This window comes from Pogona vitticeps, chromosome 3, assembly GCF_051106095.1.
Source record: "Pogona vitticeps strain Pit_001003342236 chromosome 3, PviZW2.1, whole genome shotgun sequence".
Classification (NCBI taxonomy): Eukaryota; Metazoa; Chordata; class Lepidosauria; order Squamata; family Agamidae; genus Pogona; species Pogona vitticeps.
In genome coordinates this window covers 201,853,331-201,879,377 of record NC_135785.1, presented here as the reverse complement: position 1 = coordinate 201,879,377, position 26,047 = coordinate 201,853,331, and the positions used below count along the sequence as shown (strand labels likewise).

Below are 26,047 nucleotides of genomic sequence, written 5' to 3'. Positions count from 1 at the left end.
CCTGCCTCTTAAGTGTGCATAGGATTGCCAACTAAACCCCAGTTTCCTGTCTATTCAGCAACTGTTTCTATGACCTAGTTACTGAGATGTTGTAAGGATGACTTGGAAAGAGCTGTCTTTTGCTCTTAAAATGGAAAATGTATTTCAGAGAAAGATTTTCCAAATGAAGCTAATTTGGATCCTTCTTGACATCTACCCCTTCCAAATAAACCAACCAGCTATTGCTCTTCTGGTGTGTTGCTCCCAGCTGCCAGATCAATTCTAAAATATGAGGCACATTAGGTACTATGATGATATTATTTGATACTACAAGATTATGTTAAGTATTTTTAGATGGCAGAGTAAATTATCTGTGCAGCACAGAAAGGTGAGTTGGTCTGATTTGTAACAAATCGTTTGGGATAATTATTTGGGAAACTAAAACAATTCCTATCCCTATTCTATTCCGTTAATCCCTTATGAATTCAATCTACTTTTAATGAAGTATTCATTGGCTGAAATCCTGTTGCTTAGTGTAACAAGTTGCAACTACAGTAGGCCAATTGAATCAGTGGAACTCACAGAAGATTTGACTCAACAAATCCTATGATTCATTAAGATTACTCTAGTGCACTGGTTCCTGACCTTGGGTCCCCAGATGTTCTTGGACTACACTATCTCAAGGACTGCATCTCCCTTTATGAGCCAGCTCAGGTGTTAAGATGATCAGGAGAGGTCTTCCTCTTGGTTCCACCACCTACACAGGTCTGTTTGGTGGGGACACAAGAGAGAGCCTTCTCTGTTGCTGCCCTCAGACTCTGAAATTTTCTCCCACAGGAGGTCAGACTGGCCCCAATCTTTGCTGTCCTTCTACAAGCAGGCAAAGAGCTTTCTCTTCAGGCAAGGTTTGCCTCTGTGACTGGCTGCCTGAATGGGGTTTTTTAACAGATTGTGCACCTTACTGCAGTGATCCCCAACCTTGGTCCTATAGATGTTCTTGGACTGCAACTCCCAGAAGCCTTTACCACCACCTCTGCTAGTCAGGATTTCTGGGAGTTGAAGTCCAAGAACATCTGGAGGCCCAAGGTTGGGGACCACTGCCTTACTGCTTTGAATGTCTTTTCAGTACTGCTTTTGCTTACTGTTTCTTAAAGTGGTACGTATTTGATCCTTTTCAGTATTTGTATTCTTACTGTTTAGCTTCTTGTAATGATCTAAACCACCTTGTGTTCTTTTTAAGGAGAAAGGCGGGGTAGAAATATTTAAAATAAATCAATCAGTAAAATAAAACTCCCAGAAGCCTTCACCACTAGCTGTGCTAGCCAAGATTTCTGGGATTCTTAATCCAAGAACATCTGGGGACCCAAGGTTGGGAACCCGTTCTCTCAACTGATTTATTATGCTAAGCAACAGGATTTTAGCCATTGTGTTACTCTTTGGGGCAGAGCAATACAACCTGTGCCTTTCAGACTTCAATTTTCATCTATCAGGATAATTGATGAGTAAACATAATAGCAATTATAGTCGAATACCCAAATATCCACAGCTTTCCCATTTCTTCTTCAGCATATGTGAGAAATCCTGCAAAAAAGGGATTTGGAGGGATGGAAGGAAGCAAGCTAGCTGAAAGTTAATTAGGCAGTTTCATTACTCTTACTCATGTCTATATTTTGCCATTCTCGTCCCTTAGGTATTTATGACACTCATTTATATCCTGCTTATAAGGATACAGATTCTTCCCAGGTGAATTATATGTAATATCAAAATACAATAATCCACTATAATAACAAAATATAAAAACACATCAGAATCCTTCTCACAGGACAACTGGGGCAAGCTGTTTTACACCTGTGCGGTCGCAGACACTCCAGATGAAACAGGAACAATGTATTCTTGAAGGCTTTCATGGCCGGGATCTGATGGTTGTTGTGGATTTTTTGGGCTCTTTGGCTGTGTTCCGAAGGTTGTTCTTCCTAACATTTTGCCAGTCTCTGTAGCCAGCATCTTCAGAGGACAGGAGTCAGATCTCTCTGTGCTCTGGTGCAGTTTATTTAGATAGTTGAGTACTGTATTTATAGCTGTGGGATCAGCTTTTGTCCTTTTCAGGAACACATTTCTGGGGTTATCTGTGTCCAGAGGCCTCCTTCCCTCTCCATGATCTTGTTGTACTGCCACTCCACATCAGTGTTCGCTGGTATAGCCAACAACAGAGAATGTCTGGGTTGTAACTCAACAACATCCAGAGCCTTGTGAAGCAGTGGTTAAACTGCAGTACTGCAGTGATCAGTATGATCACCAGATGCTGAAGTGGAGGCTAGAACCCAAGAGTTGCTCTTCCATGAGCTGAAGGGCTTTTTTTACTTCTTCTAAGTGACATGGATCCAATGGAAGCCAGAGCTGGCAAAAATAACTTATTGGAATCCAAAGAGGAGAGGCAACTGCAGGGTTTAGAGAACTGGGTGTTTTTAAGAGCCAATTAAAGACTTGGCTCTTTAGGCAGGCCTTCCCTCCTGTCAATACCTGACTCTTACTCTTACTTAGTCTTTTGTTCTATTTTCCATCTTGATCAATACTAACATTGTCGATTTAATTCATGGTTTTAATTGTTTTATGAATAATTTTATTGTGAGCCGCCCTGAGTAGACATAGTCTAGAAGGGTGGGACAAAAATCTAACAAACAAACAAACAAACAAACAAACAAACAAACAAACAAACAAACAAACAAACAAACAAACAGATGATGATGATGATGATGATGATGATGATGATGATGATGATGATGATGATGATGATAATAATAATAATAATAATAATAATAATAATAATAATAATAATAATAATAATAATAATAATAATAATAATAATAATAATAATAATAATAATAATAATAATAATAATAATAATAATTCCAACCTCTGCTCAAAGCTCCCATGAGCACAAGGGGAGAAGGAAACTTTGGCACTGATTTCCCTGATTCACCCCTCACTCCACTCCAAAGCTGCCCTGACCAGAGGAGGGAGTCTCTGGAGAAGCATAGGAGGTAGCACTGGGTACTTCTGTGGGGAGGAGAAAGAAACAAAAACTGCCTCCCTAATTTCAGCTGGTGGAAGCCTTTGCCAGATCAGAGCCCCTTCCATGGGGCACATCAGCATCCCAGCCTACGTGTATAGCTTACCGTGAGTGCCGATCATGATGGCAGGTAGAATGATAGACTTCTACTAATAACTACTAGGATAAATGTATGTATCTAGCTCTCCTTTTGATGAAAAAGAAGAAATGATAGAAAAGTTACTGACAGCATTATGAGTATGTGTCAAAATATATTCAATTTCTGTTGCCTGAAGAGAATTGATTCACTAATATAATAACAGTACCTTTGCTTTTATTTCCATATTAAATTAATGCAGAAACAGACTGAAGAGGAGGAGGAGGAAGAGGAAGAAGTGAATTCCAAAGGGGTGATCCTTTCCAGGGATTTCTAGGTAGTGAGAACTCCGAAGTGGTTGACCATTCTCTTCTTCTGGGGCCACTCTGGGACTGTGCTGGTTGCCACAGGCTGGCTCTTTGCCCAGGAACTGAAGTCCCAATCTCTGGCTCCACAGCCAGATACTTAAATCACTGAACTATATAGTCAGCTAGTTTTTAGATGCACGTGCTTTATTGCCAAGTTAGCAATTTTTGTATTAATAAAAGGTATGGGTAGGATTTGAGGTCTCTAATAAGGTATTAAATACTCCGTGTGATGATGAACTAGGACTCAGGAGACCTGAGTTGAAATACAAGCACCGTAATAGAAATTTACTGAGGGAGCGGGAGGGCAGAGGTGAAACCACTCTCTAAAAACCTCACTTACCTTGAAAGCCCTATTAGACTTGCTATAAGTCCATTGGAATTGGAATGGGATCCATTCAATTCCATTCTGACTTGACAGCACATAACAAACTCACTGGGGATAATAGTGTTTGACCCTCCTTCTACAATTGCCTTTCAGCCCAAATTAACTTTAGCTCTATTCAGGTAATGTAAATACCAGTGCTGTGAACACACTTACAGGGAAGTATCCTGTATTATTCAAGGTTTCAGTGGCAAGCCTCAAGAGGAGAATAATTCAGATGACCCCTATCCAAGCATTATTGAACCAGGAACTTAGAAAAGAATGCCTAGCTGTGCTCCCCCTTTGTTATCGAATTATTCACAGATACAGTGCCACGTGTGAAGAGAAGAGTCCTGCTCACGTGAAGTCCTTACATATAAGCAAGAATTCAGATTTCCTAGGGTTCATGCATGTGTGCTTATGCCTAAGATCCAGCAACTGTAGCCATGAAGAATGCAATGATGGATGGGGTTTGGGTAGGCACCCCCTCTAAGTATGTTCACAGCACCATTTATTGCACTTGAATAGGGCTTTTGTTAATTATTTAATGTAGTTGCTCATTTAACAACTAATGCCTCTGAGTCATTAGCATCAAGAAGTTGGAATCTGACAGGTTCATTCACCAACGGGAGCAATAATGTTGCGTTTGTTGCTAGGAGCTGCAGGCACAATTCTGAAAAGCAGAAATGATCTAAGAGCAGCATGCTAAGGGAGAGGTTGTAGTTCAGTATTACAACATCTGCTCTGTGTGCAGGCATTGCAGGTGGGGTTGGAAAGAACTTCTGCCTAAACCCCCCCGGGGGGGGCTGCCACTAGTCAGTGTTGACAACATCAACCTAGTTAGATCAGTGATCTGGCTGGAGCTTAGAAACAATTACTTTTTTGCCCTACAGTTCCCATATGCTACACTAAGTACCTTAGTGCCTATTCTGACCAGAAGCTGTAGTTGAAACAAAAACATTTCCAAGATCTTCCTACATTTCAGTGGCAATCAGAAAGCATTGGGGCCACACACACAAAGCTTGCTTGCTAGGGAATAAGTCTGAAGTCCCACAAACTAAAGCTTTGTGGCAGGGATTATGTACCTTGCTTCTATCCAATATGTAGGTAAGGAAAGATTTTGCCCCTCCTCTCCCTGTCATTGTTTTTTCCATGTGGAAAACAACACATTTACACAGATGTTTCTACTCATGTATACACTGTCCAGATAAATAAGGAACCTAGAGCATGTGGGCTCTCGCTCATGCAGAAAACCAATATGCAAGCAGAAACCACTCCATGGCAGATGTGTCAGTGTTCCTGTGGACAAAACAAAAAGCACATGCTTCTCTGCCTATCTGTAGCATGGAAGCAGCCAATGATGCCTGAACAAGGCTTTAGAAGATCTTAGTTCTGAGGAAAGATGCTGCATTAGGAAAGCATTGTAAACAAGGACATGGGCTAACTCAAGCCATGTGAAACATCCATGTGATTAAAGGTGGTGTAGACCTGGGTTATTAAGCCCAGTCCTTTGCTCTACATGTTGAGGCTGGACTTCAAAGGGTGGGTAATGTGTATACTTGGACCCCAGGTATCTGAGAGACTGCTCTCTGCTCTATAAATCCATTCACTCCTTGAGAACATCTGGAAAGATATTCCTGGTAGTGCGACATGCTTCTTAGTCCTACTCTGCAGTTGTTTGAAGCAAAAAAAATTATTTTTAGGATCATGTTGAAAATGCCTGTATTTTTGCAAGCATTCTGTAGGTAGGCTTGTTCTCATGGCCCCTGTTCTAGGACAGTCATTTAGAAGAGCTAGAAATTCTTCTGCAGACGAAGAAAGAGTGAAAACTATTGACAGAATCATCAGTAACTCAAAATATGCTGATAACTTCATAATACACAAATCGGAAATGGCATGAAACAACTGCTTAGGAAGGTTAAAGTCCAAGGCAAGATTGCAGTGAAACATTAAGACGACAAAAATGATTACAGGAGAATGCTATAGTTTTAATGTTGTCAATGGAGAGATCTAATAATTAAAGATTTTCTGTACTTTGATTCAGTCTACAACCAAGAAATCAGATGTGCAACTAAGAAAAGATAGGTAAGAATAAGGATGTGTCACAGCATGACCATTTTGTATGACTGAATGTGGCAAATTCAGATGAGATTCAGAAGAAGAAATGACACAATGAGTAACATTCATAAATATTCTTTTACTCACTCTCTGGTTATTTAAGCAGATGGTGACAGCAGCCATGAAATTAAAAGACACATGCTTCTTGGGAGGAAAGCAAAGACAAACCTAGACAGCATCTTAAAAAGCAGAGACATCACCTTGCCAACAAAAATCCACATAGTCAAAGCTATGGTTTTTCCTGTAGTGACATATGGAAGTGAAAGCTGGACCATACAGAAGGCTGATGCTTTTGAATTGTGGTGCTGGAGGAGGCTCTTGAGAGTCCCCTGGACTGCAAGGAGAACAAACCTATCCATTCTAAAGGAAATCAACCCTGAGTGCTCACTAGAAGGACAGATCCTGAAGCTGAGGCTCCAATACTTTGGCCATCTCATCAGAAGAGAAGACTCCCTAGAAAAGACCCTGATGTTGGGAAAGTGTGAAGGCAAGAGGAGAAGGGGACGACAGAGGATGAGATGGTTGGACAGTGTCATCGAAGCTACCAACATGAATTTGACCCAACTCCGGGAGGCAGTGGAAAACAGGAGGGTCTGCCGTGCACTGGTTCATGGGGTCATGAAGAGGAGGACATGACTAAACGACTAAACAACAACAACAACTGGTTATTTAATAGTTATAATTTGATAAGAGAAATATATTTTATATTATAATAATACTATTATATGGTTGCGTCTGAAATTTTTATACAACTTTTAGTATACTTTAAACTAAGTTTATAGTTCAGAAAAGGATAAATATACTCTGATTATAAATATGTTGGTGAAATACTCTTATCTTCTAAATAACAATAACTTTTTATACTCTTGGAATATTTACAGTTCTGCACTTTTCTTGCACAGCAGAGTTTGCACAAAGAAGATATAATTTTCTTTATGTAAGAAATGAACTCTAAGTCTAAGCCCTACCTGGCCTTGATTAGTTAATTGTTGTGTTACCAGAACATTGCAAGCTGAATATTGCCATGGGTTGTAATGAATTGTCAACATAAACTAAAGTCCACAGGGATTCCTTTGCACAGCATCCTGTTGGGCTTGTATTCATGCTTGTAACTTAAGAATGGAATTAGACTTCAAATAAAGGCAGCTTAAAATATCATCTTAATAAAGACTTTAGGTGCTATTCCAGGGTGTATGAAGAGAATGATTTAAACTGAACATCTTACCATTCTTTCTTTAGCATAATGGTTCGTTTACCAGTCTGAATATTTTACATATGAGACGGCAACATCAGGCACCTACACTGATTAGATCATAGTTATACAGTAGCAATTGTCAGAAATAGAATCCTTTCCAAAATGCAATATTGCTTAAAAATGAATGAAAATGGAGTATGCTGTCCGTGAAGGCAATCTTCAACATATGATTTATGGGACAGATTGGGAATGTGAGAACCTCTGATTTTTTTTAAATAAATAAATAAATAAATAAATAAAAATAAATAAATAAAATAAAATAAAATAAAATAAAATAAAATAAAATAATAATAATAATAATAATAATAATAATAATAATAATAATAATAATAATAATAATAATAATAATAATAATAATAATAATAATAATAATAATAATAATAATTATTATTATTATTATTATTATTATTATTATTATTATTATTATTATTATTATTATTATTGGACTATGGTGCCCATAATGCCAGGCCACTTTCTGTGGTAGCTGGGACTGTCTATCACAAATGGAGGGCTGTGTGGTCCTATGCAAGGTCTATGGAATTGCATGGGAACTATTCAAGACAACCAGGTGAATTTCCAGATGTTACCAAAGCTTCTTTAAAAAAGAAGGTAACACAAACAATTCCATTGGAAATGAGAGTCCCTCAGAACATATTTTGGTCCTAACTCCCCTGCTCTATTTTCTTGAATGTTGATGCAATGAAGATTCTGTCATTTAAATGCCAGCCCAAATAGCTTGAAACATAATTTTCAAGTCAGAAGTTTGATAAGCTTCAGGTTAGTCTATATCAAAGTCAGACATTTCTATCTCTTGTAGTACCGATTTTTGTTTGCAGAGGTCATCAATGAACCTTCCATATTTTCCATATCAGAAGAATCCTGAACCTTATATAATTCAAGTGGCATGAGTAGCTTTATTCCAATGGAAAAATTAGCATGTCTGAAATCCATAATGAATGTACTTGGACATGGCAGTTCAATTCTGGTTCCATTTAAATCAATAATAAACCTGGATTAGTTTTCATTTCACCTGGAGTGACAAAAAGAGGAAACTCTGCACACATATCAGAAACCATGAGCATTAAATTACAGAAGGACCAAGTTTCTCTGAAGAAGATGTGCACAAGGTGACATTGACAGGAAAGATGTACACCAGTCCTACTAGACAGATTGGTCCTTCTGTGTATTGATTGTCCTTTTGCTTTTAAAAACTGCACAGGCTGATTGCAACTCATAGTGTCCAAAACAGAAACAAAATACATTTTGAAGAAATGCACACACATCAGTTTTAAGTACTATCTTGATTCCTAAACTGAGCAATTGCATGAAGCACATGTTTTGTGTTTGTAAAATTTCGGCCACATACAGTACAAAACATATGCATGTCTGCTCAGAAGCTAGACTTGACCGCTATTGATTGCCAGGTGTGCATACTGCAGTGCAAATAATATACAGACTATTTACTCTGATGTGATTACCATTAGAACAGGACTTCCCAGCTGCTCAGAAAGTCTCTTTTTCAGCACTTGAATATGTTAGTGGGCATGTTAGCAGGAAATTTTGCTAGTTTTTCAAAAATGTAACTTTTCTAAATCATGTCATTTGCCACTTTGATTTTGTTTATTCCTGTCTCAGTTCTGTGTTTTTTAAATGTCAGGCTTCTGTCTTTTAGGTTTTTACAAAATGTTCTAGTGGATTATAAATTACGCAGTTTGAATTATGAACCATATCTGAGCCATGTGAAAGTGGGATATAAGTCTTTCCATAAATGACAATAACAATAAAAAAGTTATCACATTGTCAAGTCGATGCATATATACCGAAGAATGAAAAACGCCACTCATTGTGATCAGCTTTGAAAATCCATTGTTGATTAACAGCATTCCATTCTTTTCTGTTTTTCAACATTTCAGTGGAAATAATCAGCACAAAATACATTGTTAAACTCCTTAATCAGTCATTTGTAGAAAAATAGAAGTGTGTGGGACATTCTTAGTACAAAATGTTGACGAAGCTTCCCCACTGAAAGCACTGGAAAGTCAGATTATTTTTTAAGCTTATATTACAAAAAGTGAGATTCCATAAACTTTACATTGGATGCATCATTGATAATAACAAAGACAGTTTGAGAGACACATTAAGCTTTGTGCCTCACTTGCAACATTACAGCTTACACATGCATGTGCCAGAAGATGGAGTTTATTTTTCTGTGCTGAAGGACACAAACGAAGCTTAAGAGGGCTTTCAGATCCATTTTTCACAGCACGCTTTTAAACCCCCCCCTCCCAAAAAAATCATAGCGATCTTGCCCAGATCAATGATAGAGAAAGCACTCCCAAAATTAGAAGAGCAAAAAGCTGATTATCCCAAAGATAACTTCTTTTTGTAATTATTTCCTCCTTTCATTTTCTCATGGGTTCTCAAGAACAGAGCAAACTGTCAACAGCTATGCTGGAATTCTTAACAACAGTTTTCCTCTTCTGCTTTCTAACCTGCCCTTCCTCAAAGGCTTTCATTAAAAAGGCAAATATATGCTAATGCCCTGCCATGTAATTTTAGGAAGACACTTCATTCTCAATCTTTTTAAGTCGTGCCTGGAGGTATGGGGAGACAACAGAGTTTGGAAACATTATTCCCAAACATAAGGTGTTACTCATTCTTTCTTTCTTTCTTTTTTCTTTTTTTGTTAATACAGTATGTTACTCATAAACCTATGCCTTACTCACAAGGAATAAGTAAGGTTACATGACATTTATTTATTTATTTATTTATTTATTTATTTATTTATTTATTTATTTATTTATTTTATATGCCGCCCACACTACCCAAAGGTCTCATGACATTAACATGTTACTGTTGATGTTATTTAAAATATATACTGTATAACAAAAGTTTCACTTAAAAATGGTAAAAAGCTCCAAAGGCCCTCCCAAAACAACGTTTTGCAAAACAGTTCTTTCTTCATTTGAAACTGAAACATTTACACCATTATTGTTAAAACATTAAAAAGTAACAATATGGGCCTTCTGTCCTTCCATGGTCAGTAAAATGAGTACCCAGCTTGCTGGGGGGGGGCAATGTGTAGCCTGCATATTTAACTTGTAAACCGCCCAGAGAGTGCTTGAAGTGCTATGGGGCGGTATATAAGCAGCACGCTTTGCTTTGTTACAAAAAATAAATGCATTGGGACTAACATCCTTACTTTCAACATGTAACTTCTAAGCTCTTGACCAAAGCATTTTGCTCCAAGATGACACATTTTACGCCCCAGCCACTACTCTCTGAAATGTTTGAGACATGTGCTGTATATTCACCTCTTTGTGTTTTCTGCCCCGATCTCCTTTAAATATGAACCACTGTGGTGGCTATCACAGCTCCTTTTCTATAAATCTCTGCAACCCAAGTCTTTGTTTCAGCACCCCTTGTGGCCCCAAGCACAGCCTTTAAGACATCTACATGCACAACTGATGTAGATGTGATTGGGGCCACCATCCAGTCCCCACAGAATCTAATACAGAAGTTGGATCTCGTGGAAAATGAGACTATGAACCTCCACCTCAGGCTACTAGATGCACATAACAAAGTGCTACTAGGGGTCAGGGTGAGCGGTATAAACATAAATAATTAGCATATTTTGACACCATGACAACGTACAAAGGGCATTCAATCACTTATCAACGCATCTACAATGAAACAAGTTTTATTTCATAAACAGACATGAAAGAAATAAGCAAGGTCTATATTTTCCTGACGAAACTTGTCAAACTGATCTATAAAGACACACAACCACTCCTTGGGGAACTGTCAAGATGGCAAATGCCATATAGGGGCAGAGCTTGAAAAAGTAACTTTCAGGGATGACAGTTCCCAGATGTCACTGGCCATGCTGGCTGGGAGATTCTGGCAGCTGTAATTTTTTTAAAAAGTAACTTTCCCAAAATCTGAACAGAGTTCACTTCTTTGTGAAGTGACCAGAAAAGAAGTGACCGGTTTTACAAGCATAGGTGTAGCAGGGCTTTCTCAGACCGGCTCAGTGGTTGAGCTTTTTAGTCCAGAAGTAAGCACAGCTTCTAGTGTTTGCAAATTACATACATAGTCACTTGATAAAAATGAAATAACTGGAATTGTACTGATCAAAAATCAGCAGCACGAACATGAGATTAATATGAAAGACCTATCACAGTGCAAAATTTCTGCCTGCCTTCTAGGTTCTCCTGAGTTACATATTTTAAAACATGATTTTATACAATTTTGTACAAAAGATACTTGAGATTCTTCCCAATATACTTTTTTGTCCAGATTACAAAGACCTAAGCGCAAAAATTAAGGCTATACTAATTTGTTTTCCTGTTTGAGGGCAATGTCTCATTTTATAGGTATGGGCATTTGCGCTATGGAGTCACAAAGAGTGCTTTCTGTTTATACTGTTCTTCTGCCAACCTTACTCTGACTGAGTAGTATTTTCTTTGGACACTGAATGCTACCAAATTCAGTGGGGCAAATTCAGGATGAATGTTTCTGAGCTTGGCTGCTTTGTTTCTATGTTGAGAGATTTCCACAACCACAAATAGCCTAAGGACCTGTTGCTGTCCTTAGAAAAAGTCTCTTCTCCTTTTTACTTTACCCTAGGAGGAAATTCTTGCCTTTGGGATTATAGATGTTCTATGCCCAGTACCATGTCACGTTACATGCCATTTCTCAGATCCAGTATTTTGTGACAAGTTTGGGCTATGCATCAGTATGCTGTCACCCAACATGGCTGTTCGCAGGCACATCCTTACATTGCCGTGCAGAAATGTTCAGCAGCACAGCATTGATGAGGAGAAGGCGCAAACTCTTTCTGTGGTAAAGACAAGGTATAGTGGTCTGAATGGAGTGAATATTAATGCATGGCATCATGTTGAACTAGGAAATGGGGAGCACCAGATGTTGTTGGACTCTGACTCCTATCAACTTTCCCCATTGATGGTGCTGAACTGACATGAACTGTAATCCAACAATTTTCCTATCTTGTATAACTGAGGAGAACTAATTCCATGTGCCAGAGATGTTGACTGATTATGTTGGACCAGAGTCAACAAACAACATTTGAAGTAATCTGAACGTATTTGCATTTGGGGGATGACTTCAAAAGGTAAGCCACAAATATTACATTGAAAGAAGCCTGGTGGATGCTAGTGCTGGGGCACACTTGCTACTGATGTTTTTTTGAGGTTGAGGCGCCAAAGTATGTTTTTCTTTCTTAGTGGGAGATCAATAATAATAGATCTTGGGAATGTCTAATGATTTAATTAGCATACATGTTTATGTAGAAAGGACCTTTAAGTCTGATACTATATTGGTGGGTCATCATGGAAGGGTGTCCTCTTATCCATGAATGCTTGGGCGAGCTGCCATTTTGTTGCCATTTTCGTTCTATCAGGTGAGATCAAACACCACACAAGAGGACTTTCTCCATCCCTCCTCCCTGCGGGGCCCTTCATGGACCTTATTTCTGTCCTTGAGGGTTGAGAGACTCATTGGAGCACATGGAAGAGAAAAGCTGTTTCAGCCCTTTCCCGGCTGCACAGATGGACTTCATTTCATCAGTAGGAGAGGCTAAGTGGATATTACTCATGCATTAGTCCATGATAAATGTCTTCATTGGGGCTGAAAAAGTCTAACAGAAACATATTTGCAAGTATGCATGACCCTGGAATAGTACTATATTGAAGAAAACAGGGCAAAGTCCTATGAAAAATAGCTGATCCAGGCCAGGACAATGAAGTCATTATTTAACTCGGCATGTTGTGACTTATAGCAAGAATGGAGAATATGTGGCCTTGCAGAGGTTGTTAGCTGGCCACCCATCCCATCACCCCTAGCCAGCACAGCTAGTGGTGAGAGATAAGAGAAGCTGTAGTCATACAACATGGACAGCTGTGTGTTCTCCACCCCTGCCTTTACAAGTTCAGGGACTGGGACAGATGGTCCAGTCACAGTGTATGCACTGGTGGCAGGGTGGGCAGGATTGCCTTTAGATGGGATTGTGTCTTCTCGTTGGCAGTTGTCAACCACTGTGAAAATATGACACTGAAAATCACTTAAGGCACTACTCGTTATAAGTAAAGATGGCAGAATGAGGCCTACAAAGTGTGCTTGCTAACATCACAGGAACTACATGAGTGTGAGACTAACAAGCTGGTATCTCTTAACAGATGCTTTTCTAAGGATTGCCCTGGGGTGCAAATCTTTGGGGGAATACTCAAGACATTATGAAGTACCTATTATGATAATGAAATTCAGCAGAAATTCAACTTTTTTTTCAAACAGAATTTCAGGTGAAGACAGTCTCTGCAGGATGATGTACAACATTCAAAAGTTTCCATGGCTTATATAGGTTATCTGTCTGTCTGTCTAGTTTTTTTTCCCAACTCAACGGTTTGGAAAACCAACTTTTCCAAAGTATTGCACTTAAAGGGTAGTAGCTCAACACACATACGTCTCATATAGACAAATGCCATACAGAAACATTCTCACCTTTGACACGAATCAGCCATAACTGTAACTATAGCTGCACTGCCCAAATAACCATGGTTTTACTATGTAACATTACAAATAACAAGATCATGTTGTAAACAGTTTCACAGTATAACAGGAATCATGTTGTTAATTTCTCTACCCTCATCCCCAGACCTATGGCTTTTTAGAGTTAGCTAAATCGTCGCTTGAGAAAACAGTGAGGTACTCTAAACAGCTGCCAGTCTGGTAGAATGAGGAAAATGGCATGCATTAAACAGGCCAGATATATCACGGTGCCAAATAAACTGGTATTAGAACAAAAACACTGTTTCCATAGCGAGTTTTGGATTTTTTTTGTTTGTGTGTGGGGGTTTTTTTTGCATCCTATTATTTTCTAAATTATAGATCTAAACCTACATTAATTACACACATATATACATTATTTAGAAGTCCTTTACTACAGTACTTTTGTACATGCTGGGTTTATTACTGAACTTAAAGAGAAAGAAGAAATTACATAAGGCATATGTACAGTATATAACTGAATTGCAGATCTTTCTGCTCTTCTTGGGTCTTAAAGCTGCAATGCAGGTATCTCACTCAAGTCTATCTGGGAGAATATATAAAAAGCTGGAGTTAAAGCTCAGGACATGAACATCACTTACAGTCACGCCATTGTTTTTGGCCCAGGTTAATACACATATGCCCTTTATTGTAAAAGTGAAAACCAATCCTGAACCATATAGTTGCATACCGAAATACCACTTGTTTTTTTCCTGGTTAAAAACTGAACAATGGTAACATTGTAAAATAATGGATATTGCAGCTTTAACCCAAATCTTTGCTCATTTTATGGGCAGGCAGGCAGTTTTCCACAACTTATACAGTATATGTATCCCCTTCTTTCCTCCCCTTTAAAAAGAAAGCTTGGTGGGTTTCCATCTTATTGTCAAGGTCTACACTTTGGACTCATTCTCTAGGTTGGCTACATCACCATTCCTTTCAGTTTGTTCTTCATGGATTTTGGCGGCCTCCTCCTCCTCCTCTTCCTCCTCAGGATCCATTTCAGCATGCTGGTCTAATTGACTGGATACAGACCACGTGAGGGGCAATTCGGCTCTGCTGGCCATTTCTGCGAGTTCTTTGGCACTATAAGATGGAGTGTTGGTCTCATATGTTTCATGGAAATTATTGTAATCAACTTCATAAAATCCATCCTCTAAAGTGAGGACAGGTGTAAATCGATAACCCCAAAGAATCTCACTGGTAACATAAGAACTTCGAGCTTGACATGTCATCCCTGGGAAGAAAAGAAAAGTGAAATTAGAAGTATCAAGAGTTCCCAGCAGCAGCCAAATGTACACCTCGGAAGGACATGTAGTTGAATACCCTTGTCCTTCTTAAGCAAGTAAATGTTTGCTATATGGAAGAAATATCACTCGTGAAAATGCTGAGTGAATATATTACTTAGCAGACTAACATGACCATACCCATACTTTTATTGTGCAATGGTAACAGAGTTTTTTGCTAACTGCACTTTTGTCCAATTTGAACAATATTATCTCTTTGTTCAGTACTCCTGTTGTTTAAGGACAGAGTCTTGTAGCACCTTCACCATCAACTTAATCAAGCTTGCATGTTATTGGTTTGTTTCTTCTGTCTCAAAGTTTATCAAAGAAGACATCTGAAAAGGAATTCTTTGCTTTATGTTATTATACAATAATGTCCTAAATATTTTTTAAAAAACAGAAATTTGGGAAAGCTACTCCTGGAATCCCCTAGTGCTAGCATGAGAATGTTGGTGTTGAGGATAACAAGGGTATCATAACCATTTTTAAAAAGAAAACAACCACTGAAAATATAATGAGTAAAGTTTGTGCTAGCTTTCTTGTCACTTTTTGGAGGTAAAAAATTAAAATAAAATACAAATTTCGAGGGGCATTATTAGTAACTTCAGATCTGAACTATCCTAAATTATTGTGTGACAGCCCAATTCAGCATTCCATAAGCTAACTCAAAAAATAGGGATGCCCCAAACAGAGAGTTATAAACTTGACACAAATGTAGCAGATAGTCTGCTCTTCATCTATGCCAAATTTGCTGATGTTTGGGGAAACAGTTTTTGAGTTACAATTTTTAAAAAATAAAACTATTTTACCCCCCTGCAGACATCCTTGACTATTTTTCCTGCAGATTTAAAACAGATCAAATTCACAGAAAAGATCCAACTTGCTCATCATGAAAGAGAATGATTAGTTCTGGCTAATTTTTTTTTGGAGGGGGAAAGGAATGTATTTGATTTGATTTGATTTATATCCCACCCATCTGGTCTGGTCGACCACTCTGTATGCTTTAGGAGGGGGGTAATACTAATTTTGAAAAAAGCCATTTGAGAGACAAAAAAAACCCCCTCTGAGTCTGGTTTTCTTTTCAGCATGAAATAAAGGTAACATTCTTGCAAGTTTGGGTGGGGAGTTGAACTTCTGACCCAGTTAGAACCAAATCAGGAGACTTTTAAATTCCTTCCCAGCCAAATAGACACTAAAAAGAGTTTCTATTTCTGGTATAACAATATTTTAAAAGATACTTAAAAATAGAGAATTAATATTCTGAAGCTCACTCATTTAAGCTCCGAAAGTAATGTTTGTGTTCTACAATTCTTTTGTAACTAAGAAAACAATTCAAAGATGCTATCTGCCATCAAGTCACTTCTGGTGCATATTGACTATGGGCCCGTCCAGAGTGGCTGTTTTGGGTGTCGGGTGGGTCAGGCTACAAAGGATCTGTTGGGATGTGTGTGACAGCCCATTGGGCACATCCTGTCCCCACAGCAAACAGCCCCTTGTAGCCCAACCAGCTATAAATTACACACTTTCTCTGCTCTTCTATTGAGGGACATGGAAAGCAGATTCTCTTCTCACATGCTACAGATTGATTAAAATCAAGGCTTACCAGTTTAGTTGCAAGTAAGGAGATAGCTGCAATGTGAGGGGAGAACATAGGAGTGAAGGTTATGAAGACAGAAGGAAGGTAACTCTCCCCCCCTTTCTCAGCCACAGCTCCGCTGGGCTTGTGCTACCTTGTGTGGGGCAACATAGTCAATGGAGTCAACTGAGTTAACATAGCCCCTTTCCTTACCTTTTCTTCCAGACCTTATTCAGGTAGCTGGGGTGAATGACTTTCCTTTTTGTTTGTTTGTTTAAAAAGTAAGTGGCATTGTGAAATGCCAATGCATCAATGTGGCATGGTTGTAGAATTTCATTGCCTTTGGTAGGGAAATATTGAAAAAATAAAATATGAAAATATAGGATGGGGTTTCTCCACTCTTCCTTTCAATGCCACAACCCAACTAATACATCACAAGGTTGTCTCCTCAGTTAACACCACCCCCAGTATCTTTTTACTGAAAGTACCAATCTGTGGAAGAACTATTTTGCATCCCAATGAATCATGCCAAATAAAGTGCATACCCCAGCCCTATGCCATTTTGGTGTGGGACAGCTCTTAAAGGTGACGAATGAATCATTCTGAGTAGAAACACAAGCAGACAAGGTCTTTTTTTTTGTGCCAAAGAGTGCCATCAGCTTTCCCTATACCATAACTATATGCCAGTATGGACAGGCTCTATATGAGTTATTGACTTCCAAAATGTCCTGTAATTAACAGCTCTGCTCAGATCTTCCAAACAAAGAGCATCTCATGTTGTTTTCTTTTCCTACTGCCCCCCTCACAGCAATATTGTCTTTTCCAATAAGTTCTGCTCAGATCTTGCAAACTAACCTCTGTGGCTTCCTCTAGTGAGTAAAGCCATATCATGTTAGAGCTTTCTCTTTTCCTACTGCTTTACTTCCCTTTCCCCAGCAATATAGTCTATTCTGGTCACTTATGTATCCATTACATGTGCATGGTAGGATAGGCTTAGTTGACTCATTTTTCCTTTTGTGAGAATTCAGGCTTGACTTGTCTGGAGCACTTGACTTACTGGTAAACCTCACCATCACATCAAGTACTTTAAAAAACATGTCCCCCTAAATCTTCCTACTGCCACACACACAAAACGGGAGAGGACAGTTGTTTGCTGATAACCTTCAAGATCCATACAAGTCCTCCCCCCTCGCCACAATGAGTAGCAGGTCCTGGTGATGAGAGGAGAAGTGTTACTGAAACAACTGGTGCTCCTTCCTCTCTTCCTTCAGTCTTTTGATACTTTATCATGAATTGCCCACACACTTCCGACTCTTCGGAATCTTACAGTCTAGAAACTTGCTTTTGCATCTTTAAATGAAAGAAAAAGAAATTCCAAAAGATACTGCAGTCTGCATCTAGTATCAAACATTGTGTGGGTGGTGCGCCAGCACAAAGTCAGCACACAATGTGCTGAGGCAGAATGGATTGAGCAGCGGGAGCCCCAACTCTCCAACACATCCTTGGTGTTCTCATTCCCTGTCATTCCTAGACTGACTTTATTTTGAGGACAATATGTGAAATTATAGTGATGCCTTCCAGTCACCTCATCCCCACTGCTAGGCCTACCCAGCAAGGCTATGGCTTCCAGGATTAGGATACTTTGTTGAGATCCCTCCAACCTGAAACTCTCCCTGATGATGTCAGAGCAAAATAACAAAAGCATAGCATGCCTACAACTTTGATTGTGACAGCATAAAGACTTTCACACCTGCCGACATCTGATTGGCTACTTTATATATTTCTAGAGGGTTGACCAGTTGTGTGTGTGCCATAAGCAACCTTCGTTTCCCTTTTATATCCCCAGTGGGAGCATCATTGGGTAGGATTTTACTTTTACAACAAGTGAGATTGTGTTAGAGTGGGAAAGGGAGATCTGCTCCTCAAGATCTTGTTAAATGACAGCTCCCATTATCATAGCCATGCTGTTTGGGTCTGATGGGAATTGGAATTCATCAACATCTGGAGGACCACTGGTTTTTAGAGAAAATATTAGAGAAAAGCAAGGGAATGCAGAAATGTGGAATCTTCATTCAAACTGCAATTGAGTTAACTAAATATCAGCAGCGCTATATTTTATTCAACTGTTGTTTGGTTATGTATTAAGGACATTCAAATTAAAGAAGTGCTAGTTTTGGTTCCTAATTGACTTAACAGGTGATGAGAGAGGAAAGAATAGGGGTTGGGAACAGGTGCAGAAAAGCAGCCCTCCAGACATAAACACACTCCTAATTGCCCAATTGTCGTTGCTTGAAAAGACAGGTATGTGGCACATATGGTTTATAAATTAATCTTAAAATAGAATTTTCATCCTAAAGGTTAAAATCCTAAGCATGTCTGTTTGAAGGTGAATTCTATTAAAATGTATAGGACTTGCTCTTGAGAAAATATGTTTCTCTCATTCTTTTCTCCCCTAGTGTTTCTAATGGGAGATTTCCTTTGATGGCAACATCATGTATTGTCACAAAAGAAGGTGGACACACGAGTTCTCCAGCTTCTGTATGTATATGCTTGTGAAAGCAATTGGAAAGATAGTTGTCATTCCTTCAAATCCTAGTGAATTTTAAATTGATGGCCCCTCTTGGATCCTGTCTACCCTCTCCATCTTCCCTCTTTTTGGTCTGGGATGGCTTTTTATCATCTCTCTGGTTTTAGGCATGTTTCAGCTTCTCATCAGCAATCTGGTAGGCTATAACAATTGTCTCTTTTCAACTCAGACTCAGGCCTCCTGTTCATCTCCGTCTTCTTAATGTATCTTTTCAGAATAAGAAGGACAAGAGACCTTGAGAGGCGGCAACCACAACATGGGCCAGTCTCTTCAGAAGATGACTGGGAAATGTAAGTCTGTTGCCACTGTTGTCACCTTTCTTTTATGGGAGTTATAGATAGTAATAGAGTAAAATGGGTGGTTTAAAACCAACAGAGAATCAAGCAAATAGGTTCTTCTTGCCTGCGTAGTACTATCGAGTATTTCTGGTTGTCCTGCATTCTTTTATAGAGGACAGTCTTCTATTTGAAGGAGTGGCTGACAAAGAACAGCCTTTTTCTTTTTCTTTTGGAAGCTCAGATCAATTAAAATGATAAAGAACACTAAGGAGAGAGACCAGGATCTTGATGCTGTCTATTAACAGTGAGGAACAGGACATGGAAGGAAGGAGCCTCCCTGAAGAATGTGAGTACTGTGACCGCACATGAGCATCCTCCGTCTATGGCAGACCCCGTTAGCTGGTCCTTCCACTCTGGAAGCACCACTGGATTGCTCCTGGTATGAACAAAGAAGGTAAATAGCGAGGACCCCTACAGCAGACTCACAGCAGATTAAAGTGGGCAGACAGGTCACCCAATCGCAATTTCTCACTCAGGTGAGATGTACAGCAATGCACTTCTATTTAAATTATAAAAATGTTTTCTAAGTTTGCATTTGTTTAGATATATTTGCATGTGAAATGTTGTGCCAATTGGCCTCCTATTTTGTCTTCTTCTTCAGTGATATTTAAATGGACACCCTAATGATTAGGGTACCTCTCTCTTCCTTGGAATGGAAATTACTCCTATGTGTATGTATACTAAGCCACTTCAATACTTTCATTTTTGTAGGCCCTGCACTGTCTACAGTGACACAACTGGGGTAAAATGCTGTGGCCAGACTAAAAATCTTGGAGGAGCCACCAGCCTTCAGGAGCCAGTATGGAGAGAAGAATCTGCTTTCTGCATTGAATTTGTTTTGTACAATAATTATGGTTGTGGTTTTAGTTGCATGTTTGTTTCTGAGAAGGGGGCTATAGCTAGAGGTTACTTGTCCAACTTAAAATGTTATTTTTATTTGTCACGATAAAGTCTATTATTTGCTTTTGTTTTGTGATTGGTCATCAGGAGGTAAACATGGATTTCATTTGCAAGTCTAATTGCTCAGGCATGGAGTTTTGGAATAATTCCTGGATGTGGAGGAGAAATATAATAGCAGGAAACAAGTACTTCCCTTAACATATGATCTATTCATGTATTGATAATGTTTAGATCCCACCTTTCCTCCAGTGAGGTCAGACACAGCTCTTCACTTCCCCACTTCCTTTACTTTGGCTCTATGAAAAAAAGAGAAAACCTTGCTCTGTTCATTCTGAGTGGTGTTTTTGTAGCTGCTTTGCTTTTTCTTCGTTTTCTGTGCACTTCACCACCAAGCTCCAAATAGCATTGTTCTTAATGCCAACACAAGGCAAGGAATGACACAGTTTCTTTCTCAATGCTTTTCTCACAGTTGCCAAAGCAATGCTAATTTGGGACATGTTGATACATGGATTGACATATTCAATCCCTGGCTGAACTTGTCGATGTTTCATTATCCTGACATTATCCTGTCACCACTAGATGAAAATAATAGGGCTGCAAGATTTAATAAATTGATTGGTGTAATTAATTGATTCACACATTTCTCTTTGACTAAAAATTCCTCACTATGACTTTAAAAAGCAGCTTTGTACATTATGAGGGAGGAAACCAATAATAACGTTTATAGGTTAATTCCAGATTTATTGTTTTGATAATTTCTGTGAATGTTTGATTGTTGACAGTTCTCTTCTTAGCTGTTAGAATAATTAAGAACATTTTAAAATACCAGAATAATTGAAGGTTGCTTATAGCTAAGTAACAGAAGTTTTTCCGTGGATCCAAATGTGCCTCATATAATTTCATTTCACTGAATTTTGTGGGCACTGTGTTTGCAAGATGCCAAAATGCCCTCAGAAGCCAGCAAGAGACAGAATTATTATTTTTTTCGGTGGTGGTGGGGTGTCTCCAATTTGGGATCAACCAGATATTTGGTTTATTCCCACACTTAATGAAACAGGCTGAATTATCATAGCATGAAGATTACCTTTGACATCTAAGGGAAGGAAATGTAACTGCCAGTAGTGAGAAGATAATTAGCAGACTTTTGAGAGGCAATGGGACAGATAACACATTGTTGCAAGACAATAAGTGGGAAATGATGGATAGATTGGGTTATAATAAGCATATGGTGAAACTAAACAACAAATTGCTGTGAGGTGCTCAAGTGACTATGCTAAGATTAGATGAACAGAGTGTTGGATCAGCCTTGGAAGACATGATTGTTAGGCTGATAGAGAGCATTTCTAGGATATTCCAATAATTTTATTGGTTGACTATAGCTGCCTAAATAGCTCAGTGTCTGGCTGTGGAGCCAGAGACTGGGAGTTCAATTTCTCACTGTATCTCCTGGAGAGCCAGCCTTGAGCAAATGAAAATTGACATGACGGCACACATTTATTATTTATAATTAAACAATTAAACCAATAAGTAAGTAAGTAAGACAAATCTGACATAAGTGGTCATTATTAATTGCCAACTGTTTGTGAACTGAATACCTGGTTATTTTCCTAAGTCTTTCAGAAGTTTGTCCCTAATATAGTAATTTTATGTACCCCTTCTACTACCAGCCTACTATTAATTTTCCTTTTTTTTCCTTATGTGGTTCCTATGGTTACATTTAGAACCCCTCTTTTTCACTGCTGTTTACTTGTTTTTATTATTATTGTTTATGACTGCCTTGTCCTTCTGTTAGCTTCCCAGAGTAGCAGCCTAGCTACTAGTTGGGCAGGATAGAAATGTAAATTAAATGAATGAATGAATGAATGAATGAATGAATGAATGAATGAATGAATGAATAACATTTCTTCTTGTGTAATAACCTCTTTTAGTGGCATTACCAGCTATGCAACAGATCAGTGGCTAAAGCAGACACCAAGGTAAACGACAGCATGTTGTTGAACTACTCCATACTGGCATGTTGCATTAGACGTTCTGAGGTTAAGGACGTCATTGGGGTACCTATTTAATTTGATGTTGATAATTGAGTCAGCTTCTCTTTAAGCTGAGACACAAAAGCATACAATTAAATATAGCCCATCCTGTGAACAATTGTGCCAGAATCCAACTGAATGTCTATCAGATTCCACTGATTTCACTAGTGAAAGTGACGGTATGTGATCCCTCTCGTTCCTGCACCCCACCCCATGTACCCTAACATTTTTCTCCAGTCACCTGAGAAACCCTTGGCAGTTTTTGACACCAGGGAGGACTGCTGGAGGGAGAGAAAGCAACACCCAATTTTTCTGGTGAAAAGTACACAATTATAGGTGTGGATTCTGTAGCCCTTTAGAGGTTAGTGGACTACATTTCCCACCATTCCTGACCAGTAGCTGGATTTGAGAGAGCAGCAGTTCAAGGAGCACATGCTCTCTCGTGTTCTAAGTTTGAATAATTTGAGTGTTTTTATGGACATGGTGGCCCTGTGGATTAAACCATAGAAGCCTCTGTGCTGCAGGGTCAGAAGACCAGCAGTCGTAAGATCGAATCCATGTGACAGAGTGAGCTCCCGTCACTTGTCCCAGCTCTTGCCAGCCTGGCAGTTCGAAAACATGCAAATGCAAGTAGATAAATAGGTACTACCTTGGTGGGAAGTTAACGACATTCCATGTCTAGTCATGCTGGCCATGTGACCACGGAAACTGTCTTTGGACAAACGCTGGCTCTATGGCTTGGAAACGGGGATGAGCACTGCGCCCTAGAGTCGGACATGACTGGACTAAATGTCAAGGGGAACTTTTACTTTTACCTTTAGGGGATGATGATTTTTTAAATTTAAAAATATCTCCTTTTTAATAACAGTTTCAAAGCAGACATCAATAGCATAAAACAGCCTTTAAAAGCAACCACAGTAACAGCAGCAAGATGGAACAGAAAGACAACAGCCTTAATCCTGAGTTTCTAGGAGCAGAACTCTGTTCATGAGATGCTGCCTCTCCTCCGGAAGCTTGGAGCCCCACTTGAGCAGCAGCCATGGTTTTGCAGGCAGCAGCAGTAGTGGCGGTGGTAGCACAAGCTGATCTGCTGCCTGAGGCAGAAGGAGAAATATCATGCCTGCCCACCACTTCCAGGTTCCTTTCCTGCCCCACCCCTCCTTTTGCCATGTCTTGTTGACATTTACCTAATGGAGGACAGTGGAAGTCTGGCAAACAAGTCAAGCAGTGAGAAGAAATTGGTGCCAGTGGTGGTCATATTATCATGTCCAAGCAAGGGAAGAAGGAGAAAGGGAGGGTGGAGTAGACAGCATGGCATCAAGGTAAGGTGGCATTTGTGAAGAGAGAATAGGCAGCAGTTGTGGAATCCTCCCCATCGGGGAAGGGCAAATTTGTTACTTTTGGCAGTGTGACATTGGAGATGGCTGTCTAAATCTACCTATTGATGGGCCAATGGTGTCTGCAGGGGAAGGAGGAGTCAAAGAAAATTGCCTCCCTCATTTTCACCAGTACCCATCAATCAGAGTGGGTTGCATTCTACTTACAGATGGGCAACTCAGGAAGGATCCAGGACAGTAAAATAGGCAGATAAGGAATTTATTATTTATGTGACATTGTGATTGATAGTTTCAAAGGCTAAAAATGATTCAATTGAGCCTTTGCGCTATCAATCACATACAGCTTCCTTAACGATGCCTGCTATGTAGTAAAAGCATTTATGCAAATTTCCAGAAGTGTAGGCATACTTCTCTCTCTCTCTCTCTCTCTCTCTCTCTGTGTGTGTGTGTGCATAAAGGCAGAGGAATGTCTTCATTCCTTTGTGCCAATCTGTGCAACACCCACACACTGTTCCAAAGTATATGGAATTTAACAACGTGGTTTGAAATTTGTTCATTTTCAGTTATCATGGAAATATGTAACAGTTTCTTAAGCTGTTAGAGGAGACAGTGTCATTGAAGTCGAGCCAGTCACGTGGGTGTAAGACGATTAAGGTGGATGTGATGTAGAAGAAGAAAAAGAATACTTTTTTTTTAAATTAAAGGATTCTGTTTCTAGCGCATTTATGATTTTCTTCTAAAAAGGCTTGGTTTCTTATTACAAGGGCATAGCCAATAATAATTCTAGGACTTAATTCATTGTCACACTACAGTGGGAGCATAGTTACAGTTACTGGAAATAAAAATAGTGTTTGGAAGCTAACAAATCAGATAGAAGGCATTTCACTTACTTAATTGGCACCCATTTTGCAAAAGTGCAAATTTGTGGAGAGTCTGAAAGGCAATGGGGATTTTTCTTTTGCAAGCTGGATGGTGTAAAAATAGGTATTGCTTCTTACATCTAGATATCGCTAAAGCTTACATTCTAATGATAGACAGAGATTATTATTTTCAGTCTGTACTGACTGCAAGCTATGTGCTATTGAGTGTTGGTGACTGAAGATGCTATTGCAGCTTTCAATTGTAAAGGCATAATCATTAAAATTAATTAGTGTGTTCAGGAACATAAATAACCCCAACTGCACACTCTTGTGTTCCTTTACTATGCTTGTAAAGTTTCATGTCAACTATGGAACGGGAAAACAGCTACACACATTGCCCAGTATCTTACTCCTTCTCCAACTAGAATAAATCCATTGACTTAATAGGATTAAATATGTGTTGAATTACCATTTGTTTTAATGGGTCTCTAATCTGGCGTGCTCTGGTCCATGGGGTCACGAAGAGTCGGACACGACTAAACGACTAAACACACTAATCTAGTTGGAAGTAGCAATAAGACACTATTATTTTCTTATTTTTTATTTTTCCTATTTATAGGCTGCCCTTCTCCTGATAAGAGGAGTCAAGGTGGCTCTCAGCCTTAAAAAGAATAGAATCAAAAACGCGGTAAGTTACACATTAAAAAACAAACTATAAAACTGATTAAAATACATTGAATGACTAAAACATGTAAAACATTAAAAACTACATTAACTAAGAAATGGCATCCAGGGCCCCAGTCATGGTTTTTAAAAGCCTGCCTGAAAAGGTGGGTCTTCAGGTGTCAGCAGGATAAAAGGGAGGGGCTAAGGGAGAACATTCCACAACTTGGGGGCAGCCGCAGAGAAGGCCCTCTTTTGTCTCCCCATCAACCATGCCTGAGCTGGCATTGGGACCAAGAGGAGGGCCTCTGATGATGATCTTAAGAGGAGGCTCATACGGGGAGATACAATCCTTTAGGTATCCTGGACCAAAGCTGCACAGGGCTTTATAGGTACTGATTAGCATTTCTCATTAAGGTAAAGGAAATAAAAGAATAAACATTGGGATGGTAATGAGAAACACTGGCCTACTTTAAAAAATACTTAAGTACTTAGATGAATCTCACCCGCAATTTATCCTGACCTCTTTAAGACTATGTTTGGGTCAGCAGATATTGATACCATTGATACTGTGCATGGTAAACCACTTCTGATTACTCTCTACCTGGAAAACCCTTAAAAGGATCACCAGAATTCAAAAACTGACATGATGGCATGTGGTTATTATTAAGTGACAATG

At 39.1% G+C, this 26,047-nt stretch overlaps 1 protein-coding gene across 2 annotated transcripts in view; it reads right to left on the bottom strand.

The window, feature by feature from the left end:
- Positions 1 to 13,448: 13,448 nt before the first annotated feature.
- The window catches only part of KCNJ6 (potassium inwardly rectifying channel subfamily J member 6), a 159,296-nt gene continuing 146,697 nt past the window's right edge, over positions 13,449 to 26,047 (bottom strand). For both annotated transcript variants that reach the window (XM_020789349.3, XM_020789351.3), the window contains one exon: positions 13,449 to 15,028. In XM_020789349.3, the coding sequence (XP_020645008.1) occupies positions 14,685 to 15,028 (344 nt within the window). In that variant the 3' untranslated portion in view covers positions 13,449 to 14,684. The remainder of the gene's footprint in view (positions 15,029 to 26,047) is intronic.